This window comes from Microtus pennsylvanicus, chromosome 4 (assembly GCF_037038515.1).
Source record: "Microtus pennsylvanicus isolate mMicPen1 chromosome 4, mMicPen1.hap1, whole genome shotgun sequence".
NCBI lineage: Eukaryota > Metazoa > Chordata > Mammalia > Rodentia > Cricetidae > Microtus > Microtus pennsylvanicus.
Window position 1 is genome coordinate 23524991 of NC_134582.1, and position 17712 is coordinate 23542702.

Sequence of the window (17712 nt, forward strand, 5' to 3'; positions counted from 1 at the left end):
GCTCACTCTGATGATGGGAGTTATCAAGGGATGGCCTGGTCTACATGGCACCAGCTGTGGCTAGCTTCTGGCCAACAGCCAGCAACCACCAAGCCAACTCCTGCCAACAACCTTGCGAACCAGTTAGAAGCAGTTTCTTCTCTAACTGAACCCAAGGTGACTCCTCCCCCAGCCAACACCTTGGCTGTGGTCTTGTAAGCCATCCTGAGCCTGAAAACCCAGCGAGGTCACACTTGGATCACTGCCCTTCAAGCACAAAGAGATGAATACTCAGTGTTGTTCCAAGCCACTTGGTGTGGTGTGTGGTTACAGATAATTCACAGAGGTGTTTTATAAAGGAACCACTCTGAAGTAATAAGGCATCTTGGTATTTGATCCATAATTCAAGCCGGTAGGTTCATCTCCCTCCTCTCCCATGATAAAGAAGACGAAAAGCATATATAAATGCAAGTAGCCAATATTTAATGATATACAGTATTTACAATTAATGTATGGTATAATTCTCAAGCCTCAGCCATGGGAGAGTTTCACTTGATTCTCTGGAAGGCTGTACAAGAGCCCTGCTTCCAGGTAGAATGGAGAATATGGGTCCCAGTTAGACCTCTGTGCCTTTCACCTGGTCCTCCTGGGGCTATGTCCCTTGAGCTACAACTATGCTGAATTTCTGTGCCTATGGTCCCCATGAGCATGGAGTACTGACTCCTTTGGTTCCTCCACTGGAACTGAAGAGTCTTTCCCTGAGAACACTGATGAGGGCACCAGGACAGGCCTGCTCAACCTTTCCCCAGCACAGTGCCGGCCTTCCTCACTGTCTGCAGAGCTGGGTTGAGAGAAGGCATCTTCGAAGCTGTCTGTGTAGGAGTCACAGTGACCTGGGCGGAGACCCAGAAGTGAAGCATGGGGCCAAGATGCTCCTCCCAGAGCCCCTCTCCTTCCGGGCATTGCTGCTCTTCTCCATAAAATGAGGGGAAAGCTTGAACCCTCCTAGTCCAGATCTAAGAACGTGGGTCAGGAAAGCAGCATCTCGCCATGGCAAAGTGGTCAGGAAGAAGATGGATCTCTTCAGAGGGCCAGGCTCCCGCCACTGAGCCACCGCGCCCTCTCTGAGGAACACCCCAAGGGATTGCTGTGCCACAAGGGACTCTGGCAGATGTTGTCTAGTCTGTTCTTAATGGTGTCCTGAAGCTCCTCGTCACCCAGCAGGACCGCAGCTGCTAGCGCCAGCAGGAAGTATTCAGTAGCATCATGAGCATCCTAATCCCACGGGGCAAAGAGACAGACATATTAGCAGCGCTTCCAGGGCAGCGTTAAAGTCTATGCTGAGAACAGTAATACTTTTCAATTACTGCTTCCCCACATCCCAGGGCCTCATGGAAGTTCTTTCCCCTGCTGTACTCTGGCTCCAGTGGCACCATCAGTCATGGTACCCCTCCTCCTTGGGCACAGAAGTGGCATCTTCCCCATGTCATCCAACCATGACACAACATTGCACTGAACACAGCATTTGAACGGTGTTTGCGTGACCCAAACCCACAAAAGGACCCAACAAGGAACACTGTCCATGTCCTTTGGGAGATGGGATGTGGCAAGGAGTGAGGCCAAGAGACACAGAGAAGTAGGAACACACCGTGTCAAGAAGGAGATAAGAAGAATCCATGAAACTGAAGGCAAAACAGGGTCCAGAAGAACCCAAAACTAAGTCTATGCTTCAGCTTCCAGTTACAACTGCTTCCAGTCGTTCAAGGTTTTTCCCTTTGCAATGCCTGGAGTCCTCGGCTGATGCAACCAGGTGGCACATTCTCTGTCCCTGAGCCACATGCCACGGCACTAAGTGGGCCTTCATTCGCCTGTCCCTCTCTACACAGTAGGATGAGAAACAGACGCTTCCTCAGGCAAAAAGAGATGCAAAGGATGCGAAAAGAGACACCTGGTTCTCGTTATCCTGTATAATTATTTCAGGCCAGAATCACAGTTTCACCAGTAAGGTCAGCAGAGCCGCCCCGAATCTCCCTTTGAGGTCAAAGTTAGACAAGACTCACAAGCCACTGAATTAGGAGATTAAGGGTTATGCTGGGGTGACAAGGACCTTTGGAAAGGGAAAAAAACTTAAGGGTACAATTTTGGTGTCAGAGTTGTGACAGGGTTGCAGGCTACCAACTCACTTCCAGAAGGAAGGAACTGGGTGCTGTAGATTGAACTCCAGGAAGAGAATCAAGACAAGAACTTTCTTAGGGTTTAGAGATACTTATATCCAAGGTTCCATACATGATTATCTCAAACATACTTTAATCCATGTGTGTTTCTTATACAAGGTAATTTCCTACAAAATGTGGGGCACTGACTTAGAACATTTGATAGACTTCTCCAGTGGGACTTAACAGAAGAAAACCTCATGTCCCCAGTGAGACCACCCCTTCATTCATAGCCTCTGAATGAAGACTGATCATCTCAGTCCACTGGTCCTCTCACCTCTGTTCCAAAGTCCCCTTACTATCTTTCTCAGCGAAGAGCAGCTGAATGGGTAGCTCTCAAAAGTCCACCATGGAAGACCGGTTCTTACCTTCAACTGGTAGAAAGTGAGGCGGCCCAGGCGATAATACACCTTGGCATAGTACAGGGCCTCCCTGGGACTCTGCAGCCATGCTGGGCAGAGGGACAGAGTCCTCAGGTAGCAGTCTTCAGCCATCTCATACATGTTCAGAGAGAAGTACACAGTAGCCAGGCGGTGAAAAGCCACCAGCTCCTGCTTCTGATCTCCTGGGAATTACAAGAGTAAGGGGAAGTCCTGCAGTCAGCACTGGGCATTACTCACTCATTCAGCCCAGAAGACTTTCTGAGACCACTAGATGTCACAGACGAGGAGCATCAGAAAGAGCGCAGAGGAGGTCCCTGCCCTCGTGGGCTCAGTGTTTCAGAATGAGGAACTCCTTAAGTGATCCCACAAATAAATAGACCATTGCGCCCATGGAACGTGCTACCAAGAGAGCCACAGAAATGCTGAGCTGTCCTATTTCTGGAAGAAAATGTTCTCTGTGCTGCTGATGATACTGTAATTCAGTACTGGAGGGGGGGGTGCTTCTTAAAACCCGTGATGAGCTGTGATGAGAGGACAAGCTTAATTAAGCAATTAGGAATGGCTTCCAGTGAACACTGGGTAGCAGACGTCCTTTCCACATGAAGTTTCTCCAGAAAACCCAGTGACCTCCCAGCTCCTCACCAACTCTCCGTTCCGAGGACTCTACAGAGTGCCATTCTCTTTCAGTCTAAGCTTTCATAGAAGTGGATTTGTGTGCATCTGGGGCTTGAGGTGTTTGAAGTTTGTGTGAGTTCATGCTTTTAATAAATGACCATTTTAATACAAAGTCCTTTTATTAATACAGAGAACAAAAGCTCCTCCTCCAGTCCTGTCTTTGGAATGCTTGCAAGGTAGCTATTTGATGACAACTTTTAAAAAAACCTTTAAAAAAATCTCTTAAACTTCAAAGAACCAAAAGCCAAAATTATAACACACACACACACACACAAAAGAACCCACACTCCCAAAGAGAGAAAATTCTCTGTTCTGGGAGATGTAATTTTACACACACACATATACACACACACACACACACACACACACACATACACACACACACACACACACACACACACACACACACACACCTGTGTGAGATGAGGCCAGCCTCCTTAAGCTCCATTCCAGGAAGCAATAGAGACAGAGTACTCTGACTGAGCTGCCCAAGGTCCCTCAGGCCCTTCCTGAGGTCAGGGACAAAGCTCTGATAAGCTTTCGTGCAGTTGAAGAGGAGGAGAAGAGCAAGGGTCCTCTGGCTCAACAAACAGAACCCACAGCCCTCCTGCACCGGTTGACCTTGAAAATGGCTAGAAGTCCCTTCTAGAACCACAGAGGAGGTCTCCATCCACTCCAACATCAAATCAAGGCTTCTCTGATCCACACAGCTTTTCCTGAAGTACGCACACTGAAGACTGAGTTTGTTTTCAATCGTTTTAATTCACCCTTCGCTCCCTGCCAATGGCTTCCACTATTTCCCACTAGCTTTCCCCATAAGTGAAAGCTCTTTCAACTGTGTCCTGAGTTAGGCTGATGGGAACCTGACCTTCATTTGCGTTTCTGCTCAATGGGGAAAATGTGCTTTTGCCTAACTATCAATCAATTAAAATTTGGTGCCAAAGGTCTTTATGCGATAAAGATGTTACATGTGCTTAGACTAAAGTACCATTTACCTCATGGGGGAATGTTACCAAGTGGGATATAATAGTTAGCATTGGCAATTGACCTCAGAATGAGGACTTGCACCCCTCACCCCATGCTGCCATATGTTTATAGACAACCATTGCTCTTCGTAACAGAATTGGATAGACACTCATTTTGAAACCTCTGTTGATGAGGAACAAAATTTGTGGAAATTAAATTTGCTCAATTACAGTTCTGATTGCTGAACCTGGGATTAGAGCCTACAGAGCCTGAGTCCGGAGCTGGTGCCTACTGCCTCACTAGCAATGCCTGCATAGTGCTTGTTCCTCCTGCACAGGCACCTATGGGATAGGATCACCTACCTGTGAGGACACTCAGCCGGGCAGCCAGGGTGGCAAATTCCAAGGCTTTCTCATAGCCCTCGAGGCTGATCTGTAGCTCTGTCAGTTTGTTGAAGATCCGTAGCTCGGTTCTCACCGCCTTCATTCTCCTCGCTAAAGGAACGGCCCCAGCCTGAGAACCAAGACACGGCGATCTTAATCCACAGACACACCATACTCTACAGGCCTGGCTTCTCCTGGAGGAATTGGGGTGACCACTGGGCTCCCATTGCTGCCTTTTCTCAGCTGTTCTGCTCTTGGTGTATTACCTAGGTATAACTGGAGGCCATCGGACCTTCTATAATAGGGGGCCACTGAAAGCAGAAAGGAAGTCAGCTTCCTAATGATGAGGATAGGAGATAAAAAAAATTGGCTAGGCAGGGCCCCCAAAAGTGAACAGTTCCATTCTTGCCCTTAGCCAGAAGCAGGGCATGTCATCCTTGTCTCCCAGCCAGGAGGCAACTCTGGTTTGTCACTTCCTGAATGAGTATCTACCTGGGGGCCATCTTAGGGGTGAAGACTTGCAGGCACTAATCCCTTCCGGTGAACAACTCTGCAATGGGATCTCTAGATTTTAATGGTCAAAATGGGTTATATCCACTCCCCAATTAGAGCCCAATCCTAAATGTTTTCAAGGTCTCAGCTCTTAGGAGGGAATGGCCATTGAGAATGCCAAGGCTCTGCTGAGGCCCCACGAAAGAATGGAATCTACCTCTAGCCCTGGATGAAGACATGACATCCTAACCTGCTCCACAAACTAGGGTATTTCAAACAGAGTTAATCCATCTGAGCCAGTCAGTCCTCCTCACCCCCCAAGTGAGCTAATGTATTTTCCCTCGACTGCCAAGCCTCTGCCAAGTAGTCTGTTCACTTTTGAGTCCTAATTCAGAAGAACATAATGTTTCTCTCTCTCTCTCTCTCTCTCTCTCTCTCTCTCTCTCTCTCTCTCTCTCTCTCTCTCTTAGCTATTGGGAAAACTTGGATTTACTTCTCCTGGGGCTCTGATCTTTCTCAATCTTTCACAATATCAGGCTCCTCCTCCACCTTCAGGCCCCTCCTCCACCACCCGACTACTTCCAACCAGCATAACTTTCTCTCCTCTTTGCTTTCTCCTCCTGGTGCTGCCAGGATTTACAGCTTGCCTGCCTTGTTTTTCTGTTAAACTTTAATAAAGTTGTCTTTGAGCTTCTTTCTAGGTCCATATTCACATTCTTTTATTAGCACAATTAATAGCTCAAAAGAGGGAACTTCAGTTTCCCCAATAACATAAGGCACCCAGTATGGGACTCCCCAGAATGTCTAATAACTCTGAGGTCCCCTGGGGAGTCATTTATGGCCACTGATATATGGAATACCTAAATGAACAGGTATCTGAGGATCTTCAGTAAACAATGCTTTCCACTGTTTTCATAATGCTATAAGTTTAAGCATGTCACTTCATATCTTTAAGCCTTAGTTTTCTTTTTAATTTATTCATTTTTATTTTATGTGTATGAATGTGTGCCTGCATGTATGTATGTGCACCACATGCATGCAGTGCCTGAATGTGCCAGAAGAGGATATTAGATTCCCTGGAATTGGAGCTGCAGGCACTTATGATCCCCCTGTGGGTGCTGGGAACCAAACACAGGTCCTCTACAAGGGTAGCAAGAACTCTTAAACACTGAGTCATTTCTCCAGTCCAAAGACAGACAGACAGACAGATATATATATAGATATAGATATAGATATAGATATAGATATACACACACACACACACATGTATGTATGTATGTATGTCTCTCGAGACAGAATTTCTCAGTAGCCAGTCTAGTTCCAACTCACTCTGTAGACCAGGCTGGCCTTGAACTCACAGAGATCCGCCTGCCTCTGCCTCCCAAGTGCTGTGATAGTAAAGGCATGTGCCACCACCACCTGGCCATAATCTTTTTATTACCCACAAAACCCATATGAAAATAAGTATCTTGATGGTCAGTAATGTGTTTCCTACTCTCCCACCTAGTCTCATTTTTCTATCTAATCATGTATGGTGAAAAAGCAAGCAGCTGGGCAAAGATTGCACACCCAAACAAGCAAAGTTTTAAGACCAAATATTTCCCAAACATCAGTCAGGTGACTAACAACAATTCATGTATCTGCTAGACCTGGACATTTATTTAATTAGTATTGTTCACTCTCTTAATTTTCTTGCGTCCTCATTTGAAACAATAACTGTAAAATCGTGATTTGATGAGCTGGGGTCGTGCATCCTAATTGTTAAATACACTTTAATACATGCTTATTAGAAGCACACTAACATGTTTTTGAGTGTCTGTGGTGGTATGAATGAGATGTCCCCCATAAGTCTCAGGCATTTGAATATTTGGTTTCCAGTTGATGGCTGTTTGAGGAGGACTAGGAGGTATGGCCTTACTGGGGTAGTATGGCCCTGAGAGTGGACTTTGAGGTTCCCAAAGAGTCACCATTTCGAGTTTGTTGTCTCTTGTAGTTTGAGATGTGAGCTCTCAGATGTCACTGCTCCTGTGCCTGCCTGTGGTCACATTTCTCTATTATGATGTTACTCATTCCTTTGGAACCACAAAGCCAAAACAAACCCTCCTTTCTGTAAGTTACTTTGGTCATTGCTTTATGCAGCAATAGAAGAGGTAGTCAGAACAATGTCTACCGTTGCATCCCTTTAGATCATCTTCCATAATGCTACATTAGTAAGAGAACACGGATAATCTATGAATGCTACCACTGTAAAGTGCTGTACACACAAAAGACCTAATTGAGGTTCATACCTCAAGCCAAAGAGTAACTAAGTTGATGAGATCCTTTGCTAGGTTAAAGATGGGGTGAAGACGTGGGTGCTAGACAAGGAAGACAGAGAGGGTCCAGTGGAACTGCCCACGTCTGCGCCAGGGTCTGCCTCAGCACAGGAAGGCCATGGCTTACCCGGTAATACTCCACAGCACGATGCCTATGGCGGGTCCCATTGAAGAACACATCACCTGCTTCTTCGTAAAGCTTTAGAGCAAGGGAGGGTTCCTCTGACCTCAAGGCTGTCTGGATGGCCGCCTAGTGGGACAGAAATGGCTGTCAAAGGCAGAGAAAAGGTCATAGAGAGCTCTGTGAGACTAGCAGGGGGAGCATCCAGGTTACCTAATCAGAATTCTAGAATACCTAGTCATCGTATGGACTTGGCCTTCACCCATGAGGCTGGCAAGAAGACTCCGATGCTCTGTCTGGAAGCTCCCCTATGTGGGAGGAGAACATTCTTCTGATGGGACTTAGGGAGATCTTAGTAGCACACAGATAAACAGTCTGTGCTTCCACAGCTAAATGTTTATTCTAATATGCTTCAGGAAAACCATTAAAAATGAGTCAAGCCAGTGATTTGAGACATTATGTAAAGTTAAGTGTTTTTAAAGGGTTGGTTTGAAGTTGAGTCCAAGAAAAATAAATAAATAATGGTTCAGAGGGTACGTGGACTTAGCAACGGCACCCACTTAATGAATAAATGACTGAATTTGGAAATGTGGGGTCCACTCCGGCGAGGAAAGACAGCAAACCTTGGAACACATTTACAACTCCTCCAAGCTCGCATCCCTAGTTTAGTAGCAGCAAACGCTGTGTTGGGTGCCCCTCCCCCAGCAGCCATGAGCTCTCCTCTCTCAACTTCCAGCCAGCTTAGAGAAAGTACAGCCGCCTCCCCAAGTGGCCAAGACAGGAGCACACCCCAACCCACCTGCAAGTACAACTCCACCACTTCGTCCTCCTGCATGAGGTAGTGCAGACGCCCAGCCCCCAGCCAGGCCTCAGCTGCCTTGTCTCTCTCCCCTAGGTCAACGAATATCCGCAGACTCTCCTTGATGCAGGTGAGGGACCTCCTGAGGGACCTGAGGACAGATGCGCGGACCTGTGAGCTTTGGAGAATCCAAGGGCTCTGAGGTCCCTCAGCCCAGGAGGACTTGGGCTTCTAGAAGAGAACAAGCTTACTGAAGGCCACAGGAAGAGCAGGGCCTGGTGTGACCTTGAGACAGTGTATTACCTACCTGTGCCTCTGTTTCCCCATCTGTAAAAGGGGAATGTAATTGTCCTGCCTTTGAAGGTTAATGTTACGACTGAGAAACATAATACATCTAGAATGCTCAAACTAGCACCTATGAATTAGTAAGTTGATGAATATTTAAATAGTATGACCACCATTACTAACCCGCAACCTTTAGACTACGTTGCTGTGTGTTTTTCATGGGCACCCTAGAAGACACCAGATGTACCTTTATGAAATTAATGCCTGAGTGTCCATCATGCTAATGTGCAGTGGGAAAGATGAAATCATGAAGCTTTTGATGTTTCAATAAGAGAAATCAAAATGGACAGAATTTCTTGAAGTTGGTATTTAATCCTGCTTTAATTATTTGGAAATTCCTTAATTAATTGCTACACTTGAATTATTTGGGGGCAAACATGTCACGTAGACTATGCAATTTCTCCATGACAGCCATTAATGAAAAACTGGGATGTGGATGGCGTGGTGGTGCAGACCCAGAGTTAGAGAGCAACAGGGCACACTGGGCACCCTCTATGCCACAGATATTACCTCCAGCAACAAGAAATCACGTGGGAGCTTTTAAAACAAACACATGCACCATGGTATGTTAAAATGTCACACTGGCTGGAGCCCTGGGCAATCTCAGACAATCTTGGTTATAACCCAGGCACCAGAATTTTGTCATAGCCTGTGTGACTCTGCTGTACAGCTTGGCACAGCTCTGTACCAAGGCCAATCTGTTGAGGCTCTAGAGCACTGGTTCTCAACCTGTGGGTCCTGATCCCTCTATCTCCAAAACTATCTACATCACAATTCATAACAGCATCAAAATGACAGTAATGATGTAGCCAATGAAAATAATTTTATGGCTGGGGAGCACTACAACATGAGGAACTGTATCAAAGGGTCACAGCCTTAGGAAGGTTGGGAGCCGCCGCTCCAGAGGAAACAGCTCCAGAGATGGAAAATGACTTCACACGGCTGTGCAACACACCAGGAGCAGATCAAAAATCAGAGCTTCACTCACAGTTTTGAAAGTCTGAACTCCCTCCCCTGACCTTGGCCTCCACCGCGTCAATATTACCTGAGAGCTTCAGAAAACCTCAGAGGCCCAGAGACACCTGGACACAATAGTCACAATCCATAAATCCGAGTTCCTGAGACACACTCTGTTCACATGCACCAAAGTCCAGAACACACACACACACGCACACATCTGTGAGCACGTACACAGGAAGTCACATCAAACACAGCTACCACCTGTTGGACTTCTGATACAGCTTGTCTCACGAAGGTTAATGTGTTTGAGGCTTGATCCTCGCCGTAGCAAAACTGAAAGGTAGTGGGGCCTAGGAGACACAATAGGACTTAATCCAAAGTAGTTGGGTCAGCGGTTACCTGGGGCCACTGCTCACAAGAGGGATTACAAGGCTTTCCTGGGACCTTGGTTAGTTCCACTGAGAGTGAGTTGTCCTGAAGAAACAGAACAGCTCTGGTTTCTTATCTCACCAAACATTCTTGCCTTTGTGAAGCCATCAGCCAAGAGGCCTTTGCCAGACCTGAAGTGAGGACGGCTCCAGGCCCTATTGCCTAGCCCAAGGTATTTTGTAATAGCAATGGAAAATGGATTAATATGCTGGCTGGCCACAGACAACTCAACTGTCAGGCCCATTCTCCAAGGAGGGATGCAAACACTGCCGTGACTGATGATCTCTGATCTGTTTTGGCAGGGAAGCAGCATTGGGCCTTCTGAAAAGAATGCCCAGGCATGTGGCCAGTGTAAGAGCTAGGAAAGAGCTCTGGTTGTCCCTGCTGTCCTGCCCTTGACATAAGATGATTGGCATCCGGGATGAACATGAGATTCTCTCAAGAATTAGAGACCTTAAGCTTGGACAACGCTGAAATCTGAGAAACTGCATGCAATGCTGTATTGGCCACTGTCCTCCCTGATCGTGTAGGACACCCACAGCCTTCGTAAAGCCAGGGCAGCTCTGACCTTCTCTCTGCACACCTCAACAGGGCTAAAACACCCCAGGCCAGGCTCCGCCACTCTCCTCAATCTGACTGAAAGGAATGGTGAGGAAAGAACTCGTAAATCTTCTCTTGATCCTATTTCCTCTTGGGTTTTACTACCACTTACAGACCTCAAATGTCCTTGCACTGAAGTTTCTGTCTCCAGATCCTCAGGGAACAAGATTTAGATTCTCAGAGGCTAAGGCAGAGTTAGCATTAGATTCCTTGCTAGGGAACAAAGCAATAAGCACCCTCTCTAAGAAACTCCCCAGGGTAGGGGTGGGAGGTAAAACTCGAGGCTCCTTGAGCATAGCGACGTCCAGACTCCACTTGAGTGCGGGATTTTCACCAAGACACACATTCATCTTTTTAACAGTCTAAATTGAGAGGTGTGCCCAGCTGCCTTGGGGCTTTTATCACCTCTTACCAGCACCCCCTCCCCCATGACGATAAATCCAACAGCTGTGCTGGGTCACACATTCACAGGCTTGACCTGGAATGACCCAGCATCCTAGTTCCTCTTGCCACCACCTGAAGGTGCTAGATCTGGTTTGGCTTTTGAATAAAACCAGGGGGGAAAAAAACCCAAAACCTTGTGGGCTACTCATGTGACTCTGCCTGGCCAATGTTAATGGTTTTATTTTAACTATTTTTCCTGTCACCAAGTTCACACTGGGTCTCGGGGCTTGTTTCTTCCTCCCTGTCAAAACAGGTAAACTGTGGCAAAGTGATACCAACACATCTGTATTCCTAGCAGCATCGGCCTACCAACCAGGTCTGGGTGAACCTGCCTGACCTTCAACAGAACCTATCCTCCAGGGATCTAGTCTGCCCCTTTCCTCTGGTAAGAGCCCTACTTTCAGAGGGCTGGCCCACTGCCCGGTGGTGGGATATGCATTTCCAACGCCCGTTCTCTCAAACAGATCTTTAGATTTGCAAGGTGCTTAGCTGATATTACAAATAAACAATGCCCCCCCTCAAAAAAAGGGCATTCCCGCTGGGCGATGGCGACACAGGACTTTAAACCCAGCACTCAGGTCGGCAGAGGCAGGCAGGTGTCTGTGAGTTCGAGGCCAGCCTGGTTTACAGAGTGAGTTCTAGGACAGCCAGCGTTACAAAGAGAAGTCCTGTTTCAAGAATATATATATATATATATATATATATATATATATATATATATATATATTCCCAAGTATTCATTTCTAAAGCTTTACTTTGGACTCTCTGTTAATTATTAGTGGCGGTGGCAAAAACAAACAAACAAAAAAAAACCCTATTACCTGGAATTTACTGGGCATTTAAGCATTCCCTGGGCACTTTGCACACATCATCTCTTTAATCATCACAATAGCTCCAAGAGAGCAGCACAATTACTCCCATACCCATCTCACAAAAGGGAAAGCAAGGGCTAGGGAAAGAGATTAAGGCACTCGTCACCAGATGTGAACATCTGGGTTCTATCCCTGGGACCCACACAGTAGGAGTAACCTGACTGTAAAAGTTGTCCTCTGATTTCCATATGGACACCATCACACACATGCTGTGGACATCTCTCCCTCTCTCTCTCTCTTTCTGTGTCTCTGTCTCTCTCTCTCTCTCTCTTTCTGTGTCTCTGTCTCTGTCTCTCTCTCTGTCTCTCTCTGTGTCTCTGTCTCTGTCTCTCTCTCTCACACACACACAAGCAAATAAGTAAAATAAGTAAATGTAATTAAAAATGGAAAAATAAGGCTCAGATAAGTAACGGTGGTCAGGCAATAAACCATGTTTAACCAGAATCTAATACTAAGAGTCTAACCACATATTCAAGCAACCCTTACTGGACTTCTGGCTTAGCTCTCAGTTGTGGGAAAGCTTCGATTATTTTTTGCCACTTAAAACAAGCAAACAAATAAACAATGAAACCCTGAAATTGTTAAGGACCCAAATAATTTCAAACCTTGAACAAAATGTCCTTATCTGCAAAGTGGGTGGCAGTGTACCACAGCCTTGGGATCAAGTGTGGGCATAGTAAATATGACTGTGTCTTCATCTAGGATTGCAGAGCAGTTACAGATTAGTCATATTTGTTATAGTGAAAACCAGATGTTAGAGGCATTTTTTTTTTTTGCTGTTTCTGATGTTTGTTGTGTTGTTTTTATTTTAATTCCACAGAAGCAAGCAGAATAGAATAAAAGTAAAAGCTGGGAGAGCAGACCCGAAGCTGGTATCGTCTTCCCATGTAGAGACTCCTGGGTCTCCACAAGGGCCTGCTGCACATGAAGCTCTCCCTCTTTCTAGCTAGTGTTATGTGGAAGCACTGACCAGTTTCTCCCACTGCGTTAGCGACCGTTCGTTTTCTCTTTCCTTTACTGTTCTGTGAGCATAATAAGCTCGCTCGGGGGACTGTGATTCTTTTGTCTGATTTCCTGATCATTGTCTGAGCCATAGCAATTGATGAATAAATACTTGTTGAGTGGATCCAATAGAGCCACAAGGTCCTCCTGAGCCCTATCTGGCTCAGCTCTAGAGAAAGGGGTTGGTCTGTATGGTGGTTTGAATGAGAATGCCCCCCATCACCACACAAACACACACACACACACACACACACACACACACACACAGATTCATATGTTTGAATACTTGGTCCTTGGTTGGTAAAATGGTTGGGCAAGATTGAGAGGTATGGCCTTGTTAGAGGAGTTGTGGCTTTGTTAGAGGGGTCTTTCTCTCTCTCTCTCTCTCTCTCTCTCTCTCTCTCTCTCTCTCTCTCACACACACACACACACACACACACACACACACACACACCATTGCAATTCTGAGATGTGTACAGTCAGCTGTTCCTGCCACCATGCCTTCACCCCGCTGTCATAAGCTCTACCCTTCTAAAACTAAAGCCCTATTAAATGCTGTCTTCTATAAGTTGCCTTGGTCACAGCATCTTACCACAGCGATGGAAAAGAAGCTAACACAGTCTGTATGCGCTGGATCAAGACCCAGAATGAGATCCACAAAGACTTCTCCCACCCCAAGATTCCAGTCTAGTTGTCGCCTGGAAGACAGAAAGGACATTACTCTGTGGGTACTGAAGAGTGAGCCAAACTTCTCACCACCGACTTTAAACTAAGTGATTATAACCACCAAAAAGGTGGAAGAATAGGGTAACCACCTTAAATAAGAAAATCGGGAGTTTGAGATAAGCCCAGTGTAACCGGATGGCATGCTGAGTCTGGGCTACCGCGGACAGGGACAGGGCCTGTGGATACTAAGCCACTCTCATCCCTGGAATCCCACAAGGTTTCACTGCAGAGCTGTCTGCAAGGCATCCTTATCTAGGGTGAGGACTGTTAGCAGCGAAAACAAAGCACATCCAAAGTCCTTGGGTACACGCGCTAGTGACTAAGAGCCCCAGACTCTGCCCCGGGTGCCAAGCTCACCCTCCCGTCTGCTTTTGTGAGTAGCCTCCTTGGAATGCAGCCACACCCATTTGTTTACGTCCTGCCCAGAGCTGTTTTTGCACCACAGCTGCAGAGTGGAGGAGCGCTGACAGAGAACATATGGCCCACAAAGGCAGAAAAATTTACTATCTGACTCTCTTTTTTTTTTAAGCTTGCTAATGTGGGATGTGGTAGCTCAAACCCATAATCCTAGCACTTAGGAAGTGGAAGCCGGAGAATAAAGGTTCAAGGTCACCCTGCTCCAGGAGATTCTGCCTCAAAAATTAAAAGACAAACAAGTTGGCCAATACTGCCATAGACTCCATTGGCACCAACCCCGTGCTGAGGGCCTCAGGCAAGACACTAGGCCATTTTGGCTCCCTACGTCCACAGAAGTTCCTGCCACATGTGGTTGCCCTGAAACAAACACTGCTCAGAAACAGCACATGTTCAATGGGAACTTTCTGTTAGTCCAGTATTTTCTTTATGGATGCTTACTGTAAGTTCCGAGGCCTGCTGAGAGGTGACCCCCCCCCACCAACCCCATCTGACTCTGCATCCTTTGTTAGTCAGGGGCTTGCATCTTCTCTGCCTGAGTGCCAGGGATCACCAATACCTGCCTAACTTACTCACAAGACCCTATCGATTTCTGGCTACTATTCCATCTACCTGGAAGGCCATTTGCTACCATTCTCCTCTTTTCAAACATCACACTCAGCCCTTGGCACTCTCCTCAGACCTTTTATCCTGATGACTTCTGTCACCCAGACCCCCCCATCCCTACTCCCAGATGACTTCAGTCACACAGACCCCCCATCCCTACTCCCAGATGACTTCTGTCACGCAGATTGACCCCCACTCCCGACTCCATCCTCCTTAGAAGTGTTCTCTCCTCTGAACCTGCCTTTGCTTGCTTTACCTTGAACTTGTTGAGAATGGAAATCCTTTAAGAGGAGCTGAAGAAGTCAACCCATGACAGTGGTTCTCAACCTGTGGGTTGCAACCTCTCTGGGGGTTGAACGACCTTCTCACAGGGGTCGCCTAAGAGCATCCTGCATATCAGATATTTACATTGTGATTCACAACAGTAGCACAATTACAGTTATGAAGTAGCAGTGGAAGTAATTGTGTGATTGGGGTCACCGCAGCTTGAGGAAGTGTATCAAAGGGCTGCAGCATTAAGGAGGTTGAGAACCACTGGTCCATGACATCAAGACCCACTGAGTAAATTCTTCCTGGGAATCAACGCCAGGAAAAAATTTTGCTCTGACTGACACATTTGTTCATGTTCTTGTATGTGACAGTCAGAACCTCAGAAGGCTTTCCCCTTTCTGCTTCACCTACCAGGAAGTTTCAAGAGAAATTAAAATTGGCCACACCCAGGGGTGAGGAGACACCTGTTGTTCTGTCTTTGTTCTTTGTCCTTTTTCCTCTCTTTTACAAGCTCTCTATAGGACTGGGTGATCCATCCATGCTAAATATGTGCAGCATTCTTGCGTGTCCTCCCAATGAAATGACTATTTTACAAATGGACAATAACCTTCCATCTGAAGTCGCTTCCTGGGACACCTGAAGTACTTCTGAATCTCTTAATGTCACTGGTTGTGTCTGGGGAAGGGAATGTTGTTGGTTAGTGAATGTCTCCTCCAAAGAATTCAAATAAAAACCTCAAAAACATGAACTACTGAATATTTAAATTAAAAGACCGTGGGGTTGGAGAGATGACTCAGCGGCTGAGAGTGGCTGCTCTTCCGGAAGAGCAGAGTTCAGTTTCCAGCATCCACATGACAGCTTATCATCATCTGTAACTCCAGGTCCAAAGGATCCCATGCCCTCTTCTGGTCTCAGCAGGTGCTAGGCACCTAAATTGTGTGCAGACATACATGCAGGGAAATAACCGTACACATAAAATAAAAACAAATGAAATTGTGCAGACTGAAAGAACCCTGAAATGAGCTTCTAGAGCAACAGAGCAAGGACCTCAGAAAATCCAGGCCTCGAGAAAAGCAATGAAAACGTGAGCAAGGAATTTTCAAAATAAGCCTTTCCCTGGAAAGTTGGTTCAAATCTCAGCTTAATTTTATTGAGATGGGGTGCTTTCTCACCTAGCATCGATCCTTCCTGCTCACCCCAGACCTGCAACAAACATCAAACCAAAGCCTCAAAGTCAGTTACTGGGAAACCCTGATGGAGGAGAGGTCAGGAAGAATTTGTATCCCCCAAGTTTTATCCCAGAGGACTATCAGTTGCCCTGGGGATGGCCCCTGAAAGCCTATTTTTACTAGACAATACTCAGAGCTTACTCATTTAAAAGAAAACAACAACAACAACAACAAAATGGAAGGATAATTAAACATTGCCTCTGGGTGATAAAAAGAAAATATTTGGGACAAGTAGGAATCTAGGGCAGAGCATATAGATCAGTTGAAGATTCTCTTGGTATCCGTGAGGCCCTGGGTTCAGCCCTTGGCATCACTAAAAGGAACGACATACAAGGAACTTGGCAAAAGCACATAAAAGCAAAGATGGAGGAATACAACCATGCCCACATGGGGCTTTGTGAAGCCTCAGCCTCTCCAGGAAGGAAGGCCAAGCGCATGTGCAGAGCAACTCCTGAGAGTGACACAGATTAATTTAGTAATCACAGCCCTTGGGAACCCACTGAGAAAATAACTGGAAGGAAGGAAATGAAACAGTGAGCTATAAAATATTTACTTAACATGAGATAAGCAGTAATTTGGAAGAAATGAAAGTTGCAAAGGATGTGAGACAAAACACAAGCAGCAAAATGATAAAACGGCATCTAAAGATGACCTGAAAGTGATTATTAACTGTGAACGGGTTAAACACTTCAGACAGAGGGAGACACTGGCAGAACAGATGTTTTAGATGACCATAGTGTATGCACACTTTAGACTCAACCCCTAACCAAGAAGCTGTCTTCAAATGACACCCACTGGCAAAAGGAAAATCACTTTTCTCCCATGAAGTCACAGTAGGAATATTAACCCTGCTGCATCACAGGGTCTGTGCTCAGTAGTAGCTGGCCAGCACAAAACTAACTCATTGTTTTGTTTGTTTTTGTTTTGTTTTGTTTTGGGGTTTGGGGGGGGGAGTTCTTGTTAGTTTGAACCCTGTTTCATTTTGCTTTGTTCTGGTATTTTTTGAGTTATTAGTCTCTTACTTGTCTGTTTTGATGTTCATTTGCATAGGAGATTTTTGCATTCATTTTTGTTTCTTGAGGACTCATATTTTTTTATTTTAAGAGAGAGAAAAAGAACATAAAATTGGTTAAGTAGGGAGAATGACAGGATCTGGGAGGAGCTAGGGGAGGGAAAATATTATCAAAATATATAGTATGAAAATTTTTTTCAATAAAACAACTGATTTTGCCTCAAAAACTGCTGCCTCGGCATTCCATAGTCATCCTTTCGAATAAAAAATTGAAGCATTGTATAATAGACCTTTTATCATAATCCTACATATATAACTAAGGTGTGTGTATGTGTGTGTGTATAATATTTAATATTCCTAGAACTTAATACAGAGAATGGGATATGTAATCTTTCATATGCATGAACTATTTACTGATATTTTTTAAACTGTAACTAGCTATTTCTGGGGAATTTGGGGCATAGAAACTTGCCAAAG

At 45.7% G+C, this 17712-nt stretch overlaps 1 protein-coding gene across 1 annotated transcript in view; it reads right to left on the reverse strand.

The window, feature by feature from the left end:
* Positions 1-441: 441 nt before the first annotated feature.
* Positions 442-17712, reverse strand: part of Sh3tc2 (SH3 domain and tetratricopeptide repeats 2) — a 57912-nt gene continuing 40641 nt past the window's right edge. The window contains exons 13-17 of the mRNA XM_075968501.1: positions 8327-8477; positions 7534-7656; positions 4579-4729; positions 2561-2757; positions 442-1254 (exon numbers count right to left, since the gene is read on the reverse strand). Of these exons, the coding sequence (XP_075824616.1) occupies positions 1063-1254; positions 2561-2757; positions 4579-4729; positions 7534-7656; positions 8327-8477 (814 nt within the window). The 3' untranslated portion in view covers positions 442-1062. The remainder of the gene's footprint in view (positions 1255-2560; positions 2758-4578; positions 4730-7533; positions 7657-8326; positions 8478-17712) is intronic.